At 62.7% G+C, this 21,657-nt stretch overlaps 3 protein-coding genes across 3 annotated transcripts; 1 reads left to right on the forward strand and 2 right to left on the reverse strand.

Moving 5' to 3' along the window:
• The first annotated feature begins 153 nt into the window (after nt 1-153).
• On the forward strand, nt 154-4,357 carry LOC116450573 (mesoderm posterior protein 1-like). Its single transcript, XM_032123184.1, has 4 exons — nt 154-286; nt 1,617-1,639; nt 2,773-3,340; nt 4,206-4,357. Exons 1-4 carry the CDS (start codon nt 154-156, stop codon nt 4,355-4,357), a joined length of 876 nt encoding a protein of 291 aa, XP_031979075.1.
• A 120-nt stretch (nt 4,358-4,477) lies between these two features.
• On the reverse strand, nt 4,478-12,141 carry ANPEP (alanyl aminopeptidase, membrane). The gene is made up of 21 exons (XM_032123261.1): nt 11,862-12,141; nt 9,656-10,562; nt 9,267-9,412; nt 9,054-9,190; nt 8,844-8,970; nt 8,580-8,734; nt 8,394-8,507; nt 8,134-8,277; nt 7,994-8,059; nt 7,786-7,851; nt 7,451-7,623; nt 7,290-7,369; nt 7,000-7,133; nt 6,856-6,911; nt 6,592-6,739; nt 6,391-6,482; nt 6,135-6,245; nt 5,879-6,046; nt 5,631-5,771; nt 5,420-5,501; nt 4,478-4,860 (listed from the first exon to the last, which is right to left on the reverse strand). Exons 2-21 carry the CDS (start codon nt 10,258-10,260, stop codon nt 4,708-4,710), a joined length of 2,898 nt encoding a protein of 965 aa, XP_031979152.1. The 5' UTR covers nt 10,261-10,562; nt 11,862-12,141; the 3' UTR covers nt 4,478-4,707.
• A 1,626-nt stretch (nt 12,142-13,767) lies between these two features.
• AP3S2 (adaptor related protein complex 3 subunit sigma 2) lies at nt 13,768-20,035 on the reverse strand. The gene is made up of 6 exons (XM_032123199.1): nt 19,677-20,035; nt 19,268-19,359; nt 19,058-19,169; nt 18,053-18,124; nt 14,718-14,825; nt 13,768-14,501 (listed from the first exon to the last, which is right to left on the reverse strand). Exons 1-6 carry the CDS (start codon nt 19,743-19,745, stop codon nt 14,373-14,375), a joined length of 582 nt encoding a protein of 193 aa, XP_031979090.1. The 5' UTR covers nt 19,746-20,035; the 3' UTR covers nt 13,768-14,372.
• Nucleotides 20,036-21,657: the final 1,622 nt, after the last annotated feature.

Genomic DNA, 21,657 nt, shown 5'->3' on the forward strand with positions numbered 1-21,657 from the left:
GGGGACGGGGCTGGGACCCACACAGGAGCTGAAGCGGGGTCTCAGCAGGTCTGCTGGGGGGGAGCTGCAGTAGGGCTGCAGCAAGGTCTGCAGTGGGGGTGTTGTGGGGCTCTGATGGGGCTTCAGTGGGGTTTGCAGCGCATCTGCGGTGGCATGTCCCTGTGTCTCCCGCTGCAGCACGACCCCAGCCGGGGACTGACGTTTGTGGGACACAACCCCCCACACCCGGTTTGGGGGTGCCGGTCCCCCACCACGCCCATGAGCTCAGATCCCCTGGTGCTGCCGGGTGGTGGCAGTGGCAGGGGAACCCCCAGGGATGGCGGGTGTCGAGGGCCAGGGTCGGGGCTGGGAGAAGCCCCCCCGCCGCGTTCCCAGGCCCCGCAGGTGTTGGGCCCGGCGGGTGTGAAGGTTTCCCGGGAAACGGCCCCGCCGAGGGACGGAAAATCCATCAGGGAGCAAGGGGACACGGGCATGGCACGGCACGGGCCCCCAGACAGCCTGGCCTGGGGGTACATCTAGGGGCACAGGACCCCCAAACTGGGTGTGCGCAGCCCGGTGGTACAGCAGGCTCCCCAAACAGGGTGTGCAAAGCCCAGGGGAACATGAGGGGCACAGGATCCCCACAAAGCAGGAGGGCACAGCTGAGGGGATACAGCTGGGGGCACAGGACCCCCAAACCGTGTGTGCACATCTGAGCAGTGCCCAGCACTGACCCAACCAATCCGAGGCCACCAGTGCCAACCCCATTCCAACATCCAGCCCCAGCGTGAGGGCACAGGGGCATCTGGTGGGAGATCTGCACCCCATGGCCCAGGCCAGGCATGGCCCCTTCCCTGCTGCCCGGCCCCCTCCTGGGTCCCATTAGCTGATGAGCTCCCGGGTAATGAGTTCTGCACCCACCACAGCCGCTTCCCACCTCCCTGTTTGGACAAGTGTGGCTGGGCTGGGGCAGCACTGGCCATTGGATCAGAGCCCCCACTGTGTTGGGAAAATCTTTAATTGTAACGAATAGTGTTTAAGTCTTGTGAATTCCTTTAACTTCAGCCAAAAGTGCTTAGTCCTATATTAATGTGTGCAAGTGGTTATCTTAGCCTTAAAGACTGCAGGCCTGAGCAACACTGATGAGAAGATATGTCTTGGCCAGACCTCAGAGCTGGGATGTATTCAAAGAGAAGAAACAATTTTGGAGGCCTATGACCAAAACTAGATAATTTGAGAAATGGGGTGCTCCCCAAATGAGCACCAGAGACCCTCAAAAGACCCCTAGTCTTATGTAAATGAGCTCCAAAAAGTGATATAAATATGCAAAAGAATTTGCAGGAATGTTTAGCCGACATGTATGAGTTTTGGGAAATGTAATAAGCAAGTTACAAAGATTTAAACTAGTCTGTTAGCCAGCTGCGGTGTGTGGAGTAGGAGGTATCCCCTGCACACCTGGCACTGAAATAAAGTAATGCTACTTTCTAATACTGAAATTACAGTGTTAGAGGGTTTTATTCCCAAGTTTTGGTGACAGCAGGACACCCTGCAGCCCCTTACCCCGAGGGGCAGGGGGGTCCCCCCATCCCTTCTGCCCGTATCAATGGAGCAGGGTGCAGGCCCATGAGGCAACACAGCCAGGGCACCACGACGGAGCTCAGTCAGTGCCCAGCTCAGGCTGTGCCCTCAGGAGCCCACAGCCCTTCTGCTGAGAAGTCCCAGCCCCTGCCCACTTGGGACCTGCCGTCCCTGCTCTAGCACCTCCCGGGTCAGACGCCTGTGTGGTTTCTGGTGGTCACGCTTGTCCCTCTCTCTGGAGTGGGCACAGCTCACAGGGACACTGCCCAGGGCTGTGTCTGGTGCAGGGGTCAGTGCTGCCAAGCACCTGGCAAGCAGCCCCCCTCACCTCCCACTTTCCCTCAGCCCATCTGCACGGAGGGTCCCCTGCTCCCGGCACCCTCAAGAGCTTGGCACCCACCACAGTGCACCCCAGTGCCCTGCGGACCCCAACCCCCAGTGGCACAATGCCCAGCCCAAGCAGGGGCACAGCCTGGTGGGTCCCCAGGTGCCTCAGCTCATCTGGAGCCGTCCGGGGCTGCATCCCATCGGACTGGGGAGACAGAAGCAGCACAGCCAGTGCAGGGATGTCTCTGGGAAGGGAGCACCCCAGCTCCCCACCCAAGCACCCTGCACGGCCTGCACCCCCTGCCCCTTAGGGCCATCAGTCTGAGCCAGAGCCCCATGGACACGGGACTGGGAGCTGGGCAGAGGGCAGGGAGCTGTGGGGACCCTGCTGGGTGCCAGAGCTGGGAGCTCGAGATCCCGGCATTGGAAGGTCAAGTCCCGGGTGCCGGCTGCAGAGACGCTGTGCGGGGAGGTGCCGTGCAGGGGGATGCGGTACGGTGATGCGGCGCGATGCGGGGCTGGTGGCACGTTAGCATCTCTCACGGCCGTGTGAATGGGTCCCCACACACTTCCCAGCGCCGGCAGGGCCAATTAAGGACCAAAGGAGTCAGATCTGACACCTCTGCAAATGGGCCCGGCATTCCCAGGCTCCTGCCGCCCGCCCGGAGCGGGGGGAGGCTGGGGGAGGTGAGAGGGGGGGGGGGTGTCGACACCTCCAGGTGGGCGCAGAGGCATCGCCCCGCATCCCCGGCCCAAATAAAGCCGGGGTTACCCCCAGACGCGGCCAGCAGAACAGCCCCTAACCACGGCCAGACACAACATCACATCCCCAGCTCTTTCGGCAGAGTCCCCCGGTGCGTCGCTGCGTCCCGCCCCAGGGGCAGGAAGGGGGTGCGGGGCGGCGGGGGAGCGGGGGTCCCGCGGCAGAGCGCCAGCGAGCGGGAGAAGCTGCGGATGCGGCGGCTGGCGCAGGCCCTGCTGCGGCTGCGGCACTACCTGCCGCCCGCGCTGGCGCCCGCCGGGCAGACCCTCACCAAGATCGAGACCCTGCGCCTCGCCACCCGCTACATCGCCCACCTCTCCGCCCTGCTGGGGCTCGGCCGGGGGGCGCCGGCCCCCCGACACTGTCCCCTCTGCCCCCGGGGCCTGGGGTGCTGCCAGGACACGGAGCCCCGTGATGCTTCGCCCCCCGGCACTGCGGGTTGGGGGTCACCTCCCATGGCGAGGACCCCCCCGGAGCTGCACGGGGCTCCCGGCATGGGGACGGGTGCCTGGGGGTCACCTCTCTGCAGCCCTGCTGTGGGCACTCCCCCGGAGGTGCTTGGGGGTCCGGAGATGGGGCTAGGGACCTGGGGGTCACCCCCCTACACCCCTGCTGCAGGGATCCCCCCAGAGCTTCAGAGGATTCCCGGCTGCACCATCCTGGAGCCTCCCCACAGACGTGACACAGCCACGGGTAATAGGATGGCTTCTTCCTGCTTCTTGGAGCCTCCCAGGGCAGGTGTGATGGACACGGGGCACCACAGGACCCCTGCACCTGGCTCCCAGCTGCCCGCACATCACCGGGTACCCAAAGACCTCCCCAGCCCAGCTCCTGCTCCTGCAGTCCCTGAGCTGGGGCAGAGGACAGTCCTCGTGGGGTGGGTGGCAGGGGGCGCGAGGTGCGGTGTTCCACAGCCACTCACCTCACGCAGCTCTTCCCACCCAGCTCAGCCAGTCCCTGGGCCCCAGCCAGGCTCATCTTCCCAGCTCGTGCCACAGCCTCTCTCCTCCCCAGCTGCACCCCAGTGCAGAGCACTGTGGGGGCTGGAGCTGACTGCACCCCTGGACACAGAGACCACACAGGCACAGTGGCATGGCAGTGAGGCAGTGGGACAGCGGCATGGCCATGGGTTGGTGGCATGGCCATGTCACAGAGCTGCATGGGACAGGACAGACACCAGGATCCTCATTAAAGCTGCTGTGCAGCGCTGCTCCCCTGCTCCTTACTGTGGGACCTGCTGGCTGCACCCCAGCATGGGCAGGGTTAGGAGCACCCTTCAGCCTGGCACCGCACACACACAGCCTGGTGCTGCCCTGGACCAGGGGCTCAGTGCCCACTGCCAGCCCAACCCACAGTCCGGATGTGTCCCAGGGCTGGGGCGGCAGAGGGACTCACTACCTAGGCCGTCCCCACCCCCACTGACCCCCAGCCTGGGGGTCCCATCCCTTCCCTGTACCCAAAGACAGCTCCATCCCTTCAGGGTCCAGGGTAGCCCATGGGGGACAGTCCCTCCTACCTGTCACAGCCACCCCCCGTGGCCCCTGCCCCGACCCTGCAGTACCTGCCCAGAGCAGGGTCCTGGTGCCAGTCCGCAGGGAGCGGGCAGGGAGCCCCCTGAGCAGGGCCCAGCAGGAGAGCTCACACGCAGCTGTCAGACAGAGGGGCTGGCGTCAGCGAAGCCCCCAGAGCCACTTAGCACCAGGCTCCTAACAGCCGGGGGGGCTCACAGCCCCGCGCCCTGCCCCAGGCCTGCAGGCTGCAGGGCCCCTGGCACTTCCTACCCAGTCTGTCAAAGTCCCCTCAGCACAGCCCCCACACCCAGGGCACCCCTGGAAACTGGGAAAGTTTTTATTTACACCCCCACAGTATTTATTTACACCAGCATGACCTCCCCCCTCCCACGCCCCCCATGTTCCCAGTGCCCATTATCCGGGCGTCAGGCCCCTCACTGGCAGTGTGGGACTGGGGGGCACAGGGGCCTGGGGGCCGCGGGGATGGAGTGAGCAGAGTCGGGAGTGGACGAGGGTCCATCCTGGTGGCCGGGCGAGTGCAGGCGCCTGTTAGCTGGTCTCGCCCCTGAACCACGCCAGCACCGTCGCCTGGTTCTCCTTCACCCAGTTGATGTTAGCGCGCGTCCGCTCCAGCGCCTGCTCCAGCGCCCGCGTCCCCGACCCAAACCCGATGTCCTGGTTGTCTTTCTTGAACTGCTCCAGCTGCCGGGCAGAGATGGTGCTGGAGCAGGCAGGGGGTGGGCCTGGCAGCCCCTGGCAGACCTCAGCAGCTCCCAGCACCACTCGACACCACCCAGGAACGCCCCAACAGCCCCTGACAACCCGTGAGCACTCCAGCACCACCCCAGCAGCTCTCAGCTGCTCCCTGGCACAACCCCAACAGCCCCCAGGAGCACCCCAGTAGCCTCTGTGAGCCGCCAGCACCACTCCAGCAACCCCCACCACCACCCAACATCATCCTGACTGCCCCAGAAGCACCCTGACAGCCTTTGGAAGGCCCCCAGCACCCTCTCAGCAGCCTCCAGCAGCACCCCAACAGCCTCCAGCAGCCCATGCAGCACCCCAACAGCCCCTGGGAGCACTCTGACAGCCCTTGGGAGTCCCTGCCACCACCCCAGCAGCCTGTGACAGGAATAGAAGCCTCTTGGACCCCTGGGCACACACGCAGTAGGAAACCCCCTCTCAAGGGCTTCTGGCAAAGGGCAGCTCTGCCAAGGCCGGGATCCCTGGTCCCCTGGCCCCTGCCAGGGTCCAGCCTCACCTGCTGTAGCTCAAATTCTGAGGAAAAGCGCTGGGTCACAGATAAAATCAGGCGGGAGAAGGAGAAGGAGCCGCCCCCATACCTAGGAGAGCAGAATTGTGTTGAGCCAGGGGTTCCGCAGAGCCACAGGGGAGGGGACAGGAGAAGAGACAGTGCCACCCCCAAGGGGCGCAGGGCGATAGGGGTGCCCCCAGTCCCCCACGGTGCTCACTGGCTGAAGAGCATCCTCCAGTTGCCACGGATGAAGTCCCAGGCCAGGGGCTGCCCCACAACATTGCTGGCAATGCTGTTGATCGTGGAGGTGGCATCCTGCTTCCGGATCTTTGTAGGGTCAAGGGTGTACTCCAGGTACCTGGAGGGGCATGACGCAGGGGTGAGGGGCTGGCAGGGGCAGCAGACATTATGTGGGTGATAGGCTGGTGGGGACACACCACAATGCCAGCCAGACCCCACACACACCTGCTGAGGATCCAGGGGTGGGGGCTGCAGGAGAGGGCTGTGCGGAGCTTGTCGGCCTCAGACACCACAGAGGCCTCTCGGAACCTGTCCCAGAGGAAATTCCAGGCCTCCTCCCCACCCGTGGCCACCATGCTGCAGTAGATGGCTGAGCGCAGGTTCGGGGGGACCCTGTTGGGGTAAGAGCCATCAGTGCCAGGAGTCCCTCACCGTGCCCAGTCCAACCACACACACAGCGCCAGGGCTTCTGAGGACTCACGGGTTGTTGCTGGCATTCTGCTGCCACTGGAGCAAGTAGTTGGTGGCCAAATCCTGGCACTCGGTGATGCCGTAGGAGCAGGCAGTGCTGATGGCATTGATCTCATTGTACCTGGGGGAAAAGAGACCGTGAGGGCTGGGGTCCTGCACAGGGCACCCACCGGCCAGTGCCGGCTAGTGGCAGGGCTGTGCCCTCTACCCAGTACAGCTGGGGACACCCCAGGGATCCAGCCCAGCCCTGGGGCCATGGTACTCACTGGACCATCAGGCCACTGGGGATATCTTTCCAGTCATTGGTGATGTTCTTGTAGTAGGCGAAGAGAGGAGTCACCTGCTTCTTCATGTAGCTCTGGGAGCAAGAGGGAGTCAGTGCCCAGTGACACTGGCAGCAGCCCCCACACCACTGTGGGAGCAATCCTGGCCCCTCACCCCCAGCACTGGGGTGTCGCGTCACTCACCGACATGGCCCCAAAGACCTCGCTGCGGTCAAACATCAGCTGGAAGTACTGGAGGTTGCTGAGCGCTGCCTGCCAGGGCATGTATTCCGTCTCCTGGCTCAGGAACCGTGTCGTGTTCAGAGCCAAGGTCACGTTGACGTACTTGGCCCTGTCAGGGGTGAGGGCAGCGTCACCTCCCCAGCCCACTGGCACTGCCCACCCCAGGGCACCCACCCCATCCAGCCCCTCACCCTGGTGGCACCCAGACCACCTGGCAGGGCTCACCTGGCCAGGTTAAAGGCGTCATCAATGATCTGGGCACGGTTGATCACAGGGAAGACCTAAGAGAGCAAAGTCAATGTCTCAGGGCAGACTGAGTGGGGCGGTGTGAATGGGGTCCCACACCACAGCCTTGACCACCCCGTGTACCTGGTGGTCAGCAACAAGCTGGTTGAGGAGCTGATCCCAGTTCTCCTGGTTGTAATTGACACGGAAGTACCCAGTGACATTGAGGTTCAGCAGGAGCCAGCTGGAGCTGTTGAGCTTGAACTGGTTGTTGGTGGCTGGGAAGGGGACAGGAGGCTCTGCCAGAGCCGCACCCCCACCCAGGGCGGGCCAGGCTCAGCCCCCACCACCACTGCCTCCCTGGGAACCCCGACCAGTGCCATGGCAGCAGAGGTGGCAGCAAGACCCCCACTCACAGCCAGGACACACCATACCTGTGACATCGGTCAGCCAGTAGCTGCTGTTCCCATGGCTCTTGTCTATCATCCAGGTGATGGGGATGATCCAGGTGTAGCTGTGCCATGGACAGACAGGTGGTGGGACTGGCCCTCATCCCCTGACCCCTCAGTTCCTAGCCAGCCCCCGCCCCACTCACTTGAAGGCAGAGGGTCTGTCCACAGAGGATGCAGGGTCCAGCAGAAAATGGGTCTGGTTGATGGTGCCGGTGCGAGTGTCAACAGTCACCACAGGGAAGCCCATCTGCAGCGTCCAGCGATCCATGATGTCGCTGATATTGTTAGGCAGTGGGACGTTGTTCTTATTCACCGCCTGCAGGGATGGCAGCACTGCTGGTCACCAGGGGCAGGGGCATGGGCAGCGTGGGGCTTGGCCGGTGCTTCAACCCTCACCCAGCATGTGGGACCTGGTCACATCAGGCAGCCCCCCAGAGCCAGGGTTTGGGATGCTGCAGGAGCACCAGCCCCCTCCTACCTCTTGCAGATGAACCCAGAGGTCAGTGTAGACAGTGTTGTTGTAGGCAAAGGTGTGGAGGTAGGACTGTGGGAGAGCACCAAGAGAGACAGGTGAGCAAGGGCAAGTCTGGGATGTGGGACACCCCTAGAGCACCTGGGAAGGCCCCTACCATGGGATGCCCACCCTGCTCTGAGCTTGCTGCTCCCCAGTACCAGCAGCACCTCACCTGCAGCCCTTGCTTGAAGATGTCCTCGCTGAGGAAGTCCGAGAGCATCCGCAGCACCGACGCTCCCTGCAGGGACAGCAGGTCAGAGAAACCAGGGACACCCCACAGTCCATCCCCACCTCAAGGACCTCCGTGCACACCTTGCTGTAGGCGATGCTGTCAAAGACTTCACTGATCTGGGCTGGGGTGTTGATCTCTTCCTCGTGGAAGGAGAGTGGGTGGGAGCTGGCCAGGGCATCTGTTGCCATCACTGCATGCATCTCGTTCAGCACCATCAGGTCTTTCTGCAGAGGGAGCACCAACACCTGCCTCAGCCCTGTGTGTGCCACCTGGCACTGGGGCAGCCCCTGGGGTGCCTGTTCCCCTGCCTGCCCCCATGCCCATCGTCCCTGGCACTCACGATGTTCCAGGAGGGCTCAGCTGAGTCGGCGCCTAGGTATTCCACATACGAGGCGAAGCCCTCATTCAGCCACAGGTCGTTCCACCACCGCAGCGTCACCAAATTCCCAAACCACTGCAGAGGGAACAGCACCCCCTCAGCCACCAGCCATCAATCAGGGGAGTGGGCGAGGGCTGCAGCAGGTACCTGGTGGGCCAGCTCATGGGCGATGACGGTCACCACCCGCTCCTTGTTGCCAATGGAGGAGTATGCAGCATCAAAGAGCAGTGAGTTCTCCCGGTAGGTCACCAGCCCCCAGTTCTCCATCGCGCCCGCGTTGAAATCAGGGAGGCCAACCTGGTCTGGGGATGGAGGGGTCCCGTCAGTGCCCCGCTGACAGCATACTGGACCATCCTCCCCCTCTGTGGTGGGCACCTCAACCCAGTGCCCCGGGCACCCTGCAGCACCCACCAGACTTTGGGAGCGGGTAGGCCGTGTTGTAATGACCCTCAAAGAAACTGAGGATGGGGCCAGTGACATTGAGTGCGTAGTTGCCCTGGCCCTCGCTGATGGCCTCGGGGCGGCCCCAGATGCGAATCTGGAGAGGAGAGATGCAGGACTCATCAGTGGCCCAGGTTCAGCCACCCAGGTGGGCAGAGGGTGGACCCCACCCCATCCTACCAGTGTACTCTCTGAGTCATTCTGCACGTAGGTGAACTGGCTGACAATGAAGGCCAGAAGGTACGTGGACATCCTGGGGGTGGTTTCGAACTCAGTGACATTCCAGGCCTCCCCATCAATCATCTGCTGCATGGTGTCTGTGGAGATCAGAGGATCACCTAACAGCCCTGCCAGGCCCCCAGCCCCCCAATGGGGTCCTGCCGCCCCACTCACTCTTGGCAGGCATGTTCGAAATGGCCACATAGTTGGAGGGGTGGACCAGTGTAACTGTGAAGTTGGCTTTCATGGCCGGCTCGTCGAAGCAGGGGAAAGCTTTGCGTGCATCAGCCGCCTGCATCTGCGTGGTGGCCACCACCTGCCTGTGAGCAAACCCCATCAGTCCCGGGGCTCCCTGCAGAAGCTGCGCCCCCCAGTCCCCTTGCTCCCATCCCCACTGGGGCATCATGAGGATGCAAGGGGAGCACAGAGGCTCCGCACACCCATCCCCAAAGCCTGCCCATGCCCTCCACTGCCCTATGCCAGCCCCGTGCCCTCATTCCCCTTCCCACCACCACATCAGGCCAGCCCTGTGGCCTCCACCCCGTCCTCTGCCCTCCACCTACTTGTTGCCTGACTTGTCCGTGTATTCGCTGCGATAGAAGCCAGCCAGGTCATCAGCCAGCTCCCCGGTGAAGTTGCAGGACAGCCGGTACCGCTGGCCCTGCTGCAGGGGGGTCTCCAGCTGCACCACCAGGTACTGGGTGGGAGTCTCCAGCCAGGTGCGGGAGATTGCAGGGGCACTGCCACCACCCTCTGCCTGCAATGTGGCATGGAAGGAGCCATGCATGGTGTAGTTCAGCTTGTTGCTGTGGATGAGGATGAGGTTGGTGGCTTCCATACAGATGAAGACCACACTGCTGTTGCCCTTGAAGATGTACATGTTGTTGGCGTCGGCCTTCAGGAAGGGCTGCAGGGACACCTCGTAGCTATCCGGCTTCAGCGTGGTCGGCAACCTCCACCGGTTCCAGGGGTTGTTGGGGGTGGGGGTGGAGGTGGGGGTGGTGGTGATGTTGGGGCCAGGCGTGCTGCTGGTACCCACATCAGACGTTCCCTTGTTCTTCTCCTGGGCGTACACCACCGAGAGTGCAATAATGGTGGCCACAGCCCCCAGGCCCAGCACGATGGCCACAATGCCCACAGTCTTGCTGATGAAGAAGCCGGCTGCCATGGTGGGCAGCTGGAGCGGCACTGGCGGAGACTGCACTGGTGCAGGCACGGCTTTTAGCCTCTCTCCCACAAGGTTTATTAGTCCAAGTTAATGGGTGAAGGATTAAATGGCCATGGGGCTCAGGGCGGTAACAGACCCTGGGATGAGCTTTCCACTCACCCCCCCCCGAGCCCGGTGGGAGCACCAACACCCAGCGGCACTGCTGCAGGGGCGGAGCTGGTGGTGGGGGGGTTGCACCATCAGGGAGCCTATGCGGGCTGTGGGCCTGGACCCCTGGTGTCCTTCCTCACACTGGCCTGGCCCTGCAAAAGGAGGGACAGGGTGGGTAGCTGCAGCTAGCAGCCACCTCCCCACCATGCTGGAGGGCCCAGCGTGTGTCCCCATCAGCCAAGGCCAGATGCAGACTCAGTGTCACCCCATTTACTGTCGAGTGACAGGGTCTGAGCCACTGTCAGAGGGTCCAGGCCACCCCTGCCTGTGAGGGGTACAGCTCACCAGCTGCCCCCCCATCGGGGAGGGAAGGTAGGGGGGATACCTGGGAGGAGCTCACCCTGCCCACAGCCCTCTCAAAGTCCAAGGTCATGAACCTGGAGGCATGGGGGTCAAACTCCGTCCTGGTGAACCCAGCCCCAGTGGGCACGTGTGAGATCCCCACCCAGGGTAGGGTGCAGGGGTGACAGAACATGTCACACACTGAGAATAGGATCTCCTGTTCCCAAGATCTGATCGATCTTTCCATAGGGGGATATGGGCAGGTGCTGCCAGGAGCCACAGCTGGGGCAAAGGGCAAATCAGGATGAAGCCCTGCCCTGTCCCTGACAGCACCCAGCTGCACCCGCCAGGGCCACTGTGCCTGGCACAAATCACTCTGGATGCTGCTGGTGTCCCTGGTATTCCCTGTTTGGCACAGCCATCCCCTGGCCCAGAGGCCCCTGCTGGCTCCCTCAGCCCCATCCCCACCCTGGCTCTGGCCAAAGGACCAGAGGGCCCCCCACGGGACCAAGGGCCACAGGTGGCTGGGAGGGTGCCAGGCACTCTGCACACCCTCCGTCCCACACCAACGGGCCTGCTGGCTCTCCCCACAGCCCCTCCGGCACAGCACACAGGCATCCCCCACTGCCTCGGCTGGGGAGGGGGCTGGATGGAGTTAATGGGGAGCAGCACTGGGGTGAGACACAGCACCCACACCCTGACTCCCCCAGCACCCGCAGGATTCTGTCCCCACCCCTAGAAGACCCCTCTTTGGAGCCCAGCCAGCAGCACATGCATATCCCACATCCCACAAGCGACACGGATGTTGGGCATCATCCCGGCGGGCACGTGGGTCCCTTGAGGCTCTGGCCTCACACACCCCCCAGAGCCCTCCACACCGTCACGCACCCCCACAGACCCCCCCAAGCCCTCCCATCGCATATGGGCTCCATAACCCCCATGTACGTGAACCCGACTGCTAGCCCCACACCCCACAGCCCCCGCCAGCCCCCCCACGCACCCCCACAGCCCCTTCCCCCACTTGGTCCGCTCCAACGCACCCCGCGGACCCCCGGCTTGGGGTGTGAACCCCCCCCGGAGCCTGAGCGGCAGCTGAGTGCCCCCCTCACCTTCCTGCGCTCAGCCGTGGGCAGCCAGGGACAGCGGGGTCCCGCCCGCCCCGTTCCCACTTCCTGCGCCCCACGCGTCGCCCTGCCTGTCCTCCTGCCTGCGCCCGACTGTCCGTCCCAGCTCTGCGCTCGCAGCTCCAGGGCGAGGAAAGTTTCCTCCAAAGCTCCAGGGCAGGAACCCGGAGCTCTCGCCCCCTTTAACCTCATGTCTGCCGGCCGGCGGGGCGGAGGCCCGGGACAGCGCGGGGCAGCGTGGAAGGGAGAACCTCCGGCATGGGTTCCCCCGCACTGGAACAGGGCGAGGAGGCAGTTCTGAAGGAAAAGAGTGCTGGGCAGGGGGCCTGGATTTGGGAACACGCTCCGGCAGGCGGAGCTGAGCCCAGCAAAACCCGGCACCCATGGGTGCCACAGCACAGCACAGCACAGCACAGCTGGGGCAGGCAGTGGGCTGGGGCCAGGAGCCATCCCCAGGCTCCAGCCGCATCTCCCTCTCCGGACCATGGAGGCGGCTCGGAGGGGGAGCACTGAGCCCCGGCCCGGCCCTGCCCTCTACAGCCCTTCACACGCTGCATCCCCCGGCTCGCTCTGGGGTGTGGGAGGGGTCTGGTGACCCACCCAGCGCAGCCCCTCTCGGCACAACGCGGGGTCACTGCCAGCGCCGGGCACTCACAGCTCCCGCACAACCCACCGCCACCGGGGTCGGGGCTGAAGCTCCCCAGGAAGGGAAGTGGCGGGCTAGGGGTTCACCCCAGCACATCCCAGCGTGAACCAGGGCTTGGGAAGAGAGAGCAGCAGGGAGCGGCAGAGGGGCTTCCCCGACCCCAGCACGGCCACGTGTCCTCAGCCTCCCACGCCCCGCAGAGCAGCAGGGCTGAGGCTCTGGCGAGACGTAGGACGGGGCAATGGGGCCGGAGCTGTTAGCAGAGCCGCTACGGGAGGTGTAGAGGGAGCACATGTGGCCGGACACACCCTGCAGCGGCAGTGGGGTGCTGTGGCGTGGGGCCGGACACAGGCACTGCCCATGGCGGCCGACCCCCCATATCCCAGCCTGGAGCAGAGCACCTTGCCAGCACCTCGCCAACTCCCTCGCCTTGAGGTGAGCCGCAGCGTTCCCCTCCGACCGTCTCAGCCCTGCCAGACTCCGCGTCCCAGCCCCAGGAAATGGCCCGGGCACGATGGTTAACCTGCACCCTTCGCTGGCACCTACAAGGGGAGGAGGCGGGCCAGGGAGAAAAGGACACAGCAGGTTGCCGAACTCCCTGACCTCCAGGAGTGCTGATGTGGCTAGTGGCCAGCTGGGGAAGGGTTAAGTTGCAGGGAGGGGAAAATTCCTTCCAGGCAGAGTCACGGTTTCCCTGCCTGGGGAAGTGGAGGCAGAACCCGGAGCACAGCTGGGGAGCAGAGGAAGGGCCCCTGGCCAGCCTCAGGGGCTGGTGGCCAGATGGAGCCGTGGCGGAGCCAGGGCAGTGGGGCACATGGCTGACAGAGCCCATCAGGGTCACTGTGGCCCCCAGGACAAGCCCTGCTCCTCCCTGGCCTTAGGGGACCCCAGCCCCACAGCTCCCACACACCCACAGAGCCGTCAGAGCTCATGGCTGCCCTGCACTGATGCTCTGCGGCAGGGAGAGCGCAGGAACTGGCAAGGGGTGAGCAGCCACCAAAGGCCCAAAGCTGGGGACGCTGCCATCACAGCCCGAGCAGGGCCATCACCCTCCCCGCACCTGCTCCAAGAGCAGAGGGACCCTGCCCTAAGCCACCTGCCCTCCCCTGGGGCATCTAAGGCCCCCTTTCCCACCCCCAGGGCCTCCACCAGCCAAAAGCCCCCGGGGCTGCAGCTGCCCCAGGAGAGCTGCGCAGAGCCCCCGGCCTCCTCCCCGTCCAGCAGCACCCACAGCAGACACAGACATGGGTTCAAGGGCAGTTTATTGGGACACAGAGACACACTCCAGCATCCCCAGCCTGGCCTGACCCTGCAAGCTACCACCTGCCTGTCCCCCAGGTCACTCAGCTCCCGTCCCTCTTGCTGCCACATCCCCATCCCAGCATGTCCCCCTCACACTGTCCCCAGGGCACACAGCAGCGCCCATGAGTGACCCCCACCCAGCTGGGACCCATCACAGAGAGCAAGACCAGGGCAGGGGACAGCCATGGCTGGGAGGACAAAGGAGACAACCTGCAGCTCCTGATAGAGCTGCCACTACAGGCACATGTTCACCGCTGGAAATCCCAAGAATCCCAGGAGAGGCAGAAGCCAACTCTTCCCCACAGCGAGGAGAGGCTGCATGTCCACAGGGAAGGAGGGGAAGGAAGGGCACCCGCCTTGTTGGGGGACCAGAGAGCAGAACTGAGCCCAGGTCCAGGGTGAGGGACCCCCCGCACCCTGTTCTCTGAGCCCTGTCACTGCTCCCTGCCCTCAGCCACTACCAGCCCCCATGTGCAGCATGGACAGAGCCCTGGGAGGAGACGGGGACCCCAGCTCTGCTTAGCAGGCAGCCCCCCACCACAGGCTGCTCACATGAACTGTGACAGATTGGGCACTTTGATGTTGATGTCCCCGATGTTGATGTTGCGGGGGATCTCGGGCAGGTTGATGTTCTTCACGGCTGACACAGCACGGGAAGGAGCAGCTGAGAGGCCTCCCTGGGGATAGAGGCACTGTGACCACTGGCCCCACCCCACAGCCCCATCTTCCTAGTGACAGTGCAAATTGGATGATAAACCTTTTAGGGCCTGAGGTCATTAACAGGCAGACACTGGGAATACCCTGGATGCCCTCCCACACGGCCACCCTGACCCCACGGGCCACCCTCCCTCGCAGACCAAGGTTATGTCAGCTCCCGCAGAGTCACTGCTCACCTCTGCCTTCTCCAGCTTGCCCTGGGCCTCCACCTGCGCCACAATCTCGTTCATATTGGTCTCCAGCACCATCCCGCCGATCACCATCTCCTGCAGGATGTGGTGGACCTGCCAGGGAGGGAGGGGGAGAGAGAACAGAAGGCTGAGGTCCCAGTCCTGGCCTGGCAATGGCTGCAGCGCTGGCATGGAAGTGTGTCAGGGGTCAGCATTTCCCCAAGGGACATAAATCTACCCCTTCTTAGCTGCCTGGACAATGAAAGGGTGGCCTTTTGGGGCATGGGGAGCCTCAAAGCTCCATTTACCACCTGTATCCCCACTCTAGATGACACCCACCCACCCACCAGGCATAAAGCAGCCCCTAGAGCAGCCAGATGCAACTCATTCTACTGGCACAGCCTGACTGTGCCACCTCCAACAGATGGTTGCTCCCTCCCTGGGCCAGAAGCCAGGTTACAGCAGGAATGTGTCCTAGAGGGGACCCCAGCAGGCAGCAGGGTCCTCACTGGGCAGGACACTTTTCCCTAGAAGCTCCTTCTCTTCAGAAAGACGGGCCAGAGCCGGGCTTCTGAGCTGTCCCTTAGAAGGTCGGGACTGTGACATAGGCACAGAAAAAGCACAGAAGTGCCAGGGGAGTCTCCTCCTTTCCTGGGATACCTTGAGTCCAAGGATGAACAGCTAGGCAGGGCCAGTGGAATCACGCAGCCAGAGCCAGGAAAGGGACATTGCTGAGTTGCAACCCCAGAAATTGCAACCAGCCCTGGGGCGGCAGTCAGGCTGTAGCTGTTCTGGCTGGTGGCTACAACCACCCTCAGCTCCTGCACCTGGCTTAGCCCAGCATTCCCTGCACAGTCAGCAACTCCCGATGAGTTCCCAGCACAGATAATGGATTTATGGGCCCAAGTTACTTCCGTGCAAGAGGCTATGCAGGAGCATGGTTGGGTTATGAGATTGTTTTATGGTTTGACAGGGCCAGGCTGCACTTGTAAACCATACCTTGTAACAAACTGCCAGGACAATCCTGGGGAGAATAAAGATAATGAGAGAACCCGCTCTGAGGGGGAATCCCAGCTCTGTGAGGTGATCCCAGACAAAAGTGAGGTGATCCAGCCTAGGGCTCCCCATAGGTCCTGTCCCGCTCCAACAGTACCTGGAGCAGCAGAAGGTGTGTGGGATCAGCTTGGCACAGGGCGAGCCACAGGTGACACTGGGTGAGCCCCAGGCAGCTCCTGGGACCCCCCACAGCCCTGGAACCCTCCACAGCCCTGGAACCCCCATCCCACAGCCCAGTCCCAGTGCACACTGAAACAGCTGGAGCAAGCAGCCAAAAAGGATATGGGAGTATCAGGAAACTGGTGATTCAAGATCTGGCTTCAGCCCAAGCTGGCTCCAAACCACCAGGGCAGAAATCCTGAGCAAGTTTTGTTTTCCAAGCCAAAGCACAACACATCCTGAGCAATCCATTTCCCCTCTGGGACCCTGCAGCTGCTCAGTGCAGCTCACACTCCTCTCCAAGGTGGGAATAGCCCATCCTGAGTCTCCCCTTGTGACAGGGGATCCCTGCAGCTCTGAGGTTGGGGCTCCCAAAGCTGACAGCTAAAAGCACTGGTGTCACTGGTGCCTGAGCAATGTCCCCCTCCATCTGCCCATGGCAGGAGTACAACCCCAGACCAGCCACAGCTCTGGTCCTGTGGCCCTTGTGGTGCAGGTAGTCTGAGGTGGAACTTACAGCAAAAAGAAAAATCACAGAATGCAGCCAAAGTTGCACCTGAACCCCTGCCAGCCCCTGCCCGGGGAGACATTCACAGCCCTGCCTGGGGAGACACTCATGGCCCTGCCTGGGCATCCAAGGGGGGCAACCAGGGCCCAGCAGGACACACCAGCACACTCCCAGCACCCCAAACACTGTCCCTCTGCAACCAAACTCCTGGAAGCACAGGAACACGAGCACATCCGAGAAATAAACATGTGCCAAATACAGAAAGAGACCAGAGGACCAACTGATAGTGGCCAAGACTTGAGTCAAAGCTGGGAAGCAGCAGGAGCATCGGATGGGAAGTAAACAGGGCTGGGAGAGCCTGCAGTGACCGAGCTGGGGTCTCCACTATCAGAAACCCTGATTCCTGTCTCCTGAGAATGTTCTTCCAGGCAGGAGAGGTCAGAGGAAGGGTGACCCCACTACTGCTGGCAAAGCTGCCAGGCAATGGTGTGATGTCCCCTGCCCAAGGGGTGCTGGCTGGCAGTGAGGCTCAGCATAAACTGCGTGTAAAGGTCATGTAAAGCTGAGAGTAAGGATGAGTGAAAAGCTGCTGGGTCCTGGTCACACCACAGTCAGCACTCACGAGCACATCCTCCCCCAGCTGTGGGCAGAGCTGACCTGGGCAGCTGCCAACTTTTCCTGCAGCTGCTCAGCCCTCCTCCCTTCTTTGATAAACGCTTTGATAAACACTTCTGCTGACAAGATAATCATGTTGTGGCATTTTGGAAAGTTTACAGCGGGACAAACAGTGAAACCAAAGCCCAACCTCAGCAGCTGGTAATGCAGAGCTCCCCCAGACCTGCTCACTCCTCTTCCTTGCCAGTTCCCCAGCTGGAATCACCAATGGAAAGGGAGCATTTTACACATTTTTTTTTCCCAGTGCTCTTTTTTGCTGACATGTTTTTGTCTTTAGTAAGGGAAGAAAATCTTGATCAACAGAAACGTAAGCCCAGTACCCTCAGCCAAGCCCCTCTCTGCTCCAAGTCTATTCCTGGCTATCTATTTCCAGCTATCTTCAGCCTTGTGACTCAGGACATGATCAAAGGGGATGGGTTTCCGCCCAGGAACTCTGTTCAGCTCAAGAGGAAGCATTACAGGCTGTGGGTCAAACCAAAGTTTACCCAGCCCTTTGAATTCCAAACACTCCCATTGTTCCTTCCCTTTTTTTACCCTGCAGCCATTGTCCCTTCCCTTTTTTTTCCCTGCAGCTGTAGTAAAATGTTAACTCTCACGAGGTGTCACAGCTTGGAGCAGAGACAGAACGCTCTAGCACCAGGTCAGAGTCTGCCCAGTTCCCCCAGTGCTGGCTGTGGAGCGCAGATCTGTCACTTGGCCACGGCCACCCGGCACCAGGGCAGCCCCACGGCTGGGCACAGCTCCCCACGGGCTCGGAGCAGCCCAGCACTTGGGTCTCTCGTCAGGAGGACACCATGTGGGTGGCTTCCAAAGAACACAGGCTGAAAGCTTCCCATACAGGATGTCAATCCCTCCCAAAGTGACCCCTGCCAACCCCCACTCTCCTGGCCAGCCCCAGCCCAAGAAATGCAGGCTCTGGAGCAGCCCAGAGCCCACCACCCACCTTGTCCATGTGGAAGATGAGATCCAGTTCACAGACATTCTCAAAGCACTTGTCCAGCGTCTCCACAAACACCTGGGACAGTAGACAGAGACCAGGCAAGATGGTCACACCAACCCCATGGAACACTCCAGGCCTGGGACAAAGTGACTGGAAAGCTGGAAAAGGACCTAGGGATGCTGGTGACTGTGGCTGAACATGAGCCCAGGTGTGTCCATGTGGGCAAGAGGCCAATGGCACCTGGCTTATGTCAGTGTGGGCACAGGCCCAGGGCAGTGCTCGTTCCCTGAGCTGGCACTGCTGAGGCACCTCCAGTGCTGGGGGCAGTTCTGGGCCTCTCCCAACAAGAGAGACCTGGAGGGGCTGGAGCATGTCCAGGGAACAGAAAAGAAAAGGAGGCTGAGGGGACCTTCTTCCCATATCCTGGTGTTTAAAGGGTGCCTACAAAGCTGGAAAGTCCCTTCACACAAGGAGTCATATGGAAAGACACAGAGTGATGGGTACAAGTTCCTCTTGGGGAGACTCCAGTAAGGCACAAGAGGAAAATTTTTTCCAAAGAAAACAGCCGCTGAATAATCTCCATGGGGAAGTGGGGGATTCCCCAGCACTGGATACTTTTCACATGCCAGGGTGTTGGGCCTTGTCTAGGCCATGCTTTGCCAAGAAAGGCCGGACCAGACAATCCCTGAGGTCCCTTCCAACCTAGGATTTCAGAATCCTAGGATTAATGGTTGGACTTGATGCTCTTAAGGGTCTTTTCCACACTAAATGATCCAATGCTTCTATTTTTAAAAGACATTCACTCAGATTGACTTTCCCTGCTGCTCCCAGGTGCAGAAGCCACGTAGAAGCTCAGGGAGTACGTGCAGCCCCCCCTCCCCACCATGGCCCTGAGGGCTTCTCAGGCCTTTCAGAAGGGCTGGCACAGGGATGCCATGGGCATGAAATGCCCCTGAATGGTGTCAGGGCAGGGCAGCACCCGGGAAACTGGGCCCTGCAGGGACGCACCTGGATGAGGTCCAGGATGCCCAGCTCACTCTCCGAGGAGTCCACGCAGAACACAAAGTACAGCGTGGCGTAGTGACGGTAGATCAGCTTGTAGTCCGAGCCGCCGAACAGGCTGTGGGGACACAGGGAGAGCTGAAGGGCTCTGGGGGGACACCCAGGCGCTACGCAGTGTGAGGGGACAGCCCGGCATGGCCCCTCACCGGCCGGTACCTGCCACACTCCAGGAAGTTGCAGATGTGGTCATCCCGCTTCAGCACCAGGTGGAAGGTGTCACGGATGATCTGCTGCTGGACCTCTTCTGCCTGCCAGGAGGAGACGGTGGGTGGGCACCCATGGATGCACGCCCCACCCATGGGACCCACGTCCCCCGCAGTCCCCTGCTGCCCCAGGGCCGCCGTGAGCCAGTCCCGTGCCACCCATGGATGACCCGGGGCATCCTGAAGGACGCGACCAGGGCACGGGCAGGGCTCCCCCAAGCCGCAGAGACTGCCCCTGCTCTCGGGACACCCCCAGCCCCACGACGCCCTCAGCCCTGCACTGGTGCCGGTCCCGGTCCCGCACCGGGCTCAGGCACCCGCTGCCGCAGCCCCACCGGCGGCCCCCCGGCCCGGTCGCGCACCAGGTGCTGGTAGAAGCGGACGAGCCGCGGCTTCCCGTGGTTGTTGAACACCAGGATGGCGTTGATCATCCCGGCGGCGCCTCGGGCCGGGCCGGGAGCAGCACCGCGGCCGCAGACCCACCGCAGGAAGCCCCTCGGCCGCCCCGGAAGCGCAGCCCGGCTCCGGTGGGCCGAGCCCGCGGTGACCCTGCGGAGCCGCCGGGACGCGGGAACGATCAAAGACGCTCCTAGGCGGGGGCTCCCCGGGACCGCGCGGCTGCGCCGCGGCCTGCCGCAGGGGCGGAGTCGGTCGTTCCTCCCAGCCCGACGGGGCAGGACGGGCAGGTCCGGAGCCGGGATGCGGCCGCCGCTGCCTGCACCGGGACCACCGAGACCACCGAGACCCGCCGCTGTGTCCCCGCCTGCGCCGCCAGGGGGCGCACCAGCCCCGCCGGGAGCGGCGCGCCGCGCAGGGGCGGAACGAGGAGCTCGGCCACGCCCTCTTTTAAAGGGTCAGCGACTCTGCCTGCCCCAAGGGGGCGTGCGCGTGGGCACCGGCGGGGTCAGAGCTCACCGGCCCCTGCCAGGTCCCGCTTGCCCCCAGCGCGGGTACTCACCGGCCAGGGCCCGCAACAGCGCCCTGTCCTGGGGAGTGTGAGAAAAGGGCGGGGCAATCCCGCGTGGCACCGGGGGCTAGCCACGGGCCCTTATCCGGGGGGCACGGACACGGTTCCTCAGTGCCGGCGGAACCGCCGGGAACATCGAGGGAAGGGAGAGCCGGGTCAGTGCCCGTCTCGGTGGGCTGGGAGGAACGGGGAGAGGGAAAGGGAAGCGCCACGGAGTGACCGGGTCAGGACACCCCGCGTCCTGATTGGCTGAGGCGGCTGCAGCCTCGATCCGCCACGTTCTGATTGGCTGAGTCAGCAGCCTCCCGAATCCGCGTTCTGATTGGCTGAGATGGCCGCATCCTTCTGAATCCGCGTCCTGATTGGCTGAAGCGGACGGGCAGCTGCTGCCTGACAGCCGGAGCTGCCGGGGCCGGTCCCGACCTCGGGCCCGCTGCGCCCGGTCCCGCTCCGGGTCCCGCTCCGGGTCCCGCTCCCGGTCCCGCTCCTGGTCCCGCTCCGGGCCCCGCTCCGTGTCACAGTGTGCACCCCACTCTGTGTCCTGCCCTGTTCCCCGCTCTGTATCCCGCTCTGTGCCCTGCTTTGTTCCCCGCTCCGTGTCCCACCCTGTGTCCTGCTCCATGCCCCACTCTGTATCCCACTCTGTGCCCCTTCCCCTGTATCCCTCCATGCCCTGCTCTGTGCCCCGCCAGGTGCCCCCTGGCTGGGGCACCCACGGGAATTCAAAGGAGTGAATCTCCCTGCGCCTCGTCTCTTCCCATCAGTATTGACAAATATTTATGCAGGCAGAACCGTTTCCAGGCCACGTGCGGGGCGAGGCCGGGCTGAGAATGTGGGGAGGGAAGTGGCAGTTTGGGGACCGGTGACACCAGCCGGGTCCGGGCTCCAGAAGGCTCCAGGCTGGGCCGGCGGGCAGCAACAGGGACGTGACGGGATACTGGGCAGCCCCCAGACGGGCGTGGGGGATGTGAGCACCGGCAGTGGCAGCGGGGACAGAGCAGGGAGCTCGGTTTTCACCACGAACACAAAAAAAAAAAACAAAACAGAAAAGCAGAAGTGAGCCCAGACAAAGGGCTGGCTGCGTGTGGAGACAAACTCTACCGCGATTAGTCCGGCCGGCGCCACCTGCTTCCATGGAGATGAGAATCTCCCGACACACCAGTCGAATCTCGGCTGCCTCCGCATGCTCCTTCTTCCATGGGGAGGAGATCCTCATCCTCCTCCTCCTCCTCTTCTTCCTCCTCCTCCTCCTCATCCTCAATCTCCTCCTCCTCCTACTCTTCCTTCTCCTCCTCCTCACGATGGTAGCCAAAGCCTGCAACCCGCAGATCCTTGGCTGTTGCCACCCACTCTCCTTCCCATGCCACATCTCATCC

The sequence above is a fragment of the Corvus moneduloides genome, chromosome 13 (assembly GCF_009650955.1).
Source record: "Corvus moneduloides isolate bCorMon1 chromosome 13, bCorMon1.pri, whole genome shotgun sequence".
NCBI lineage: Eukaryota > Metazoa > Chordata > Aves > Passeriformes > Corvidae > Corvus > Corvus moneduloides.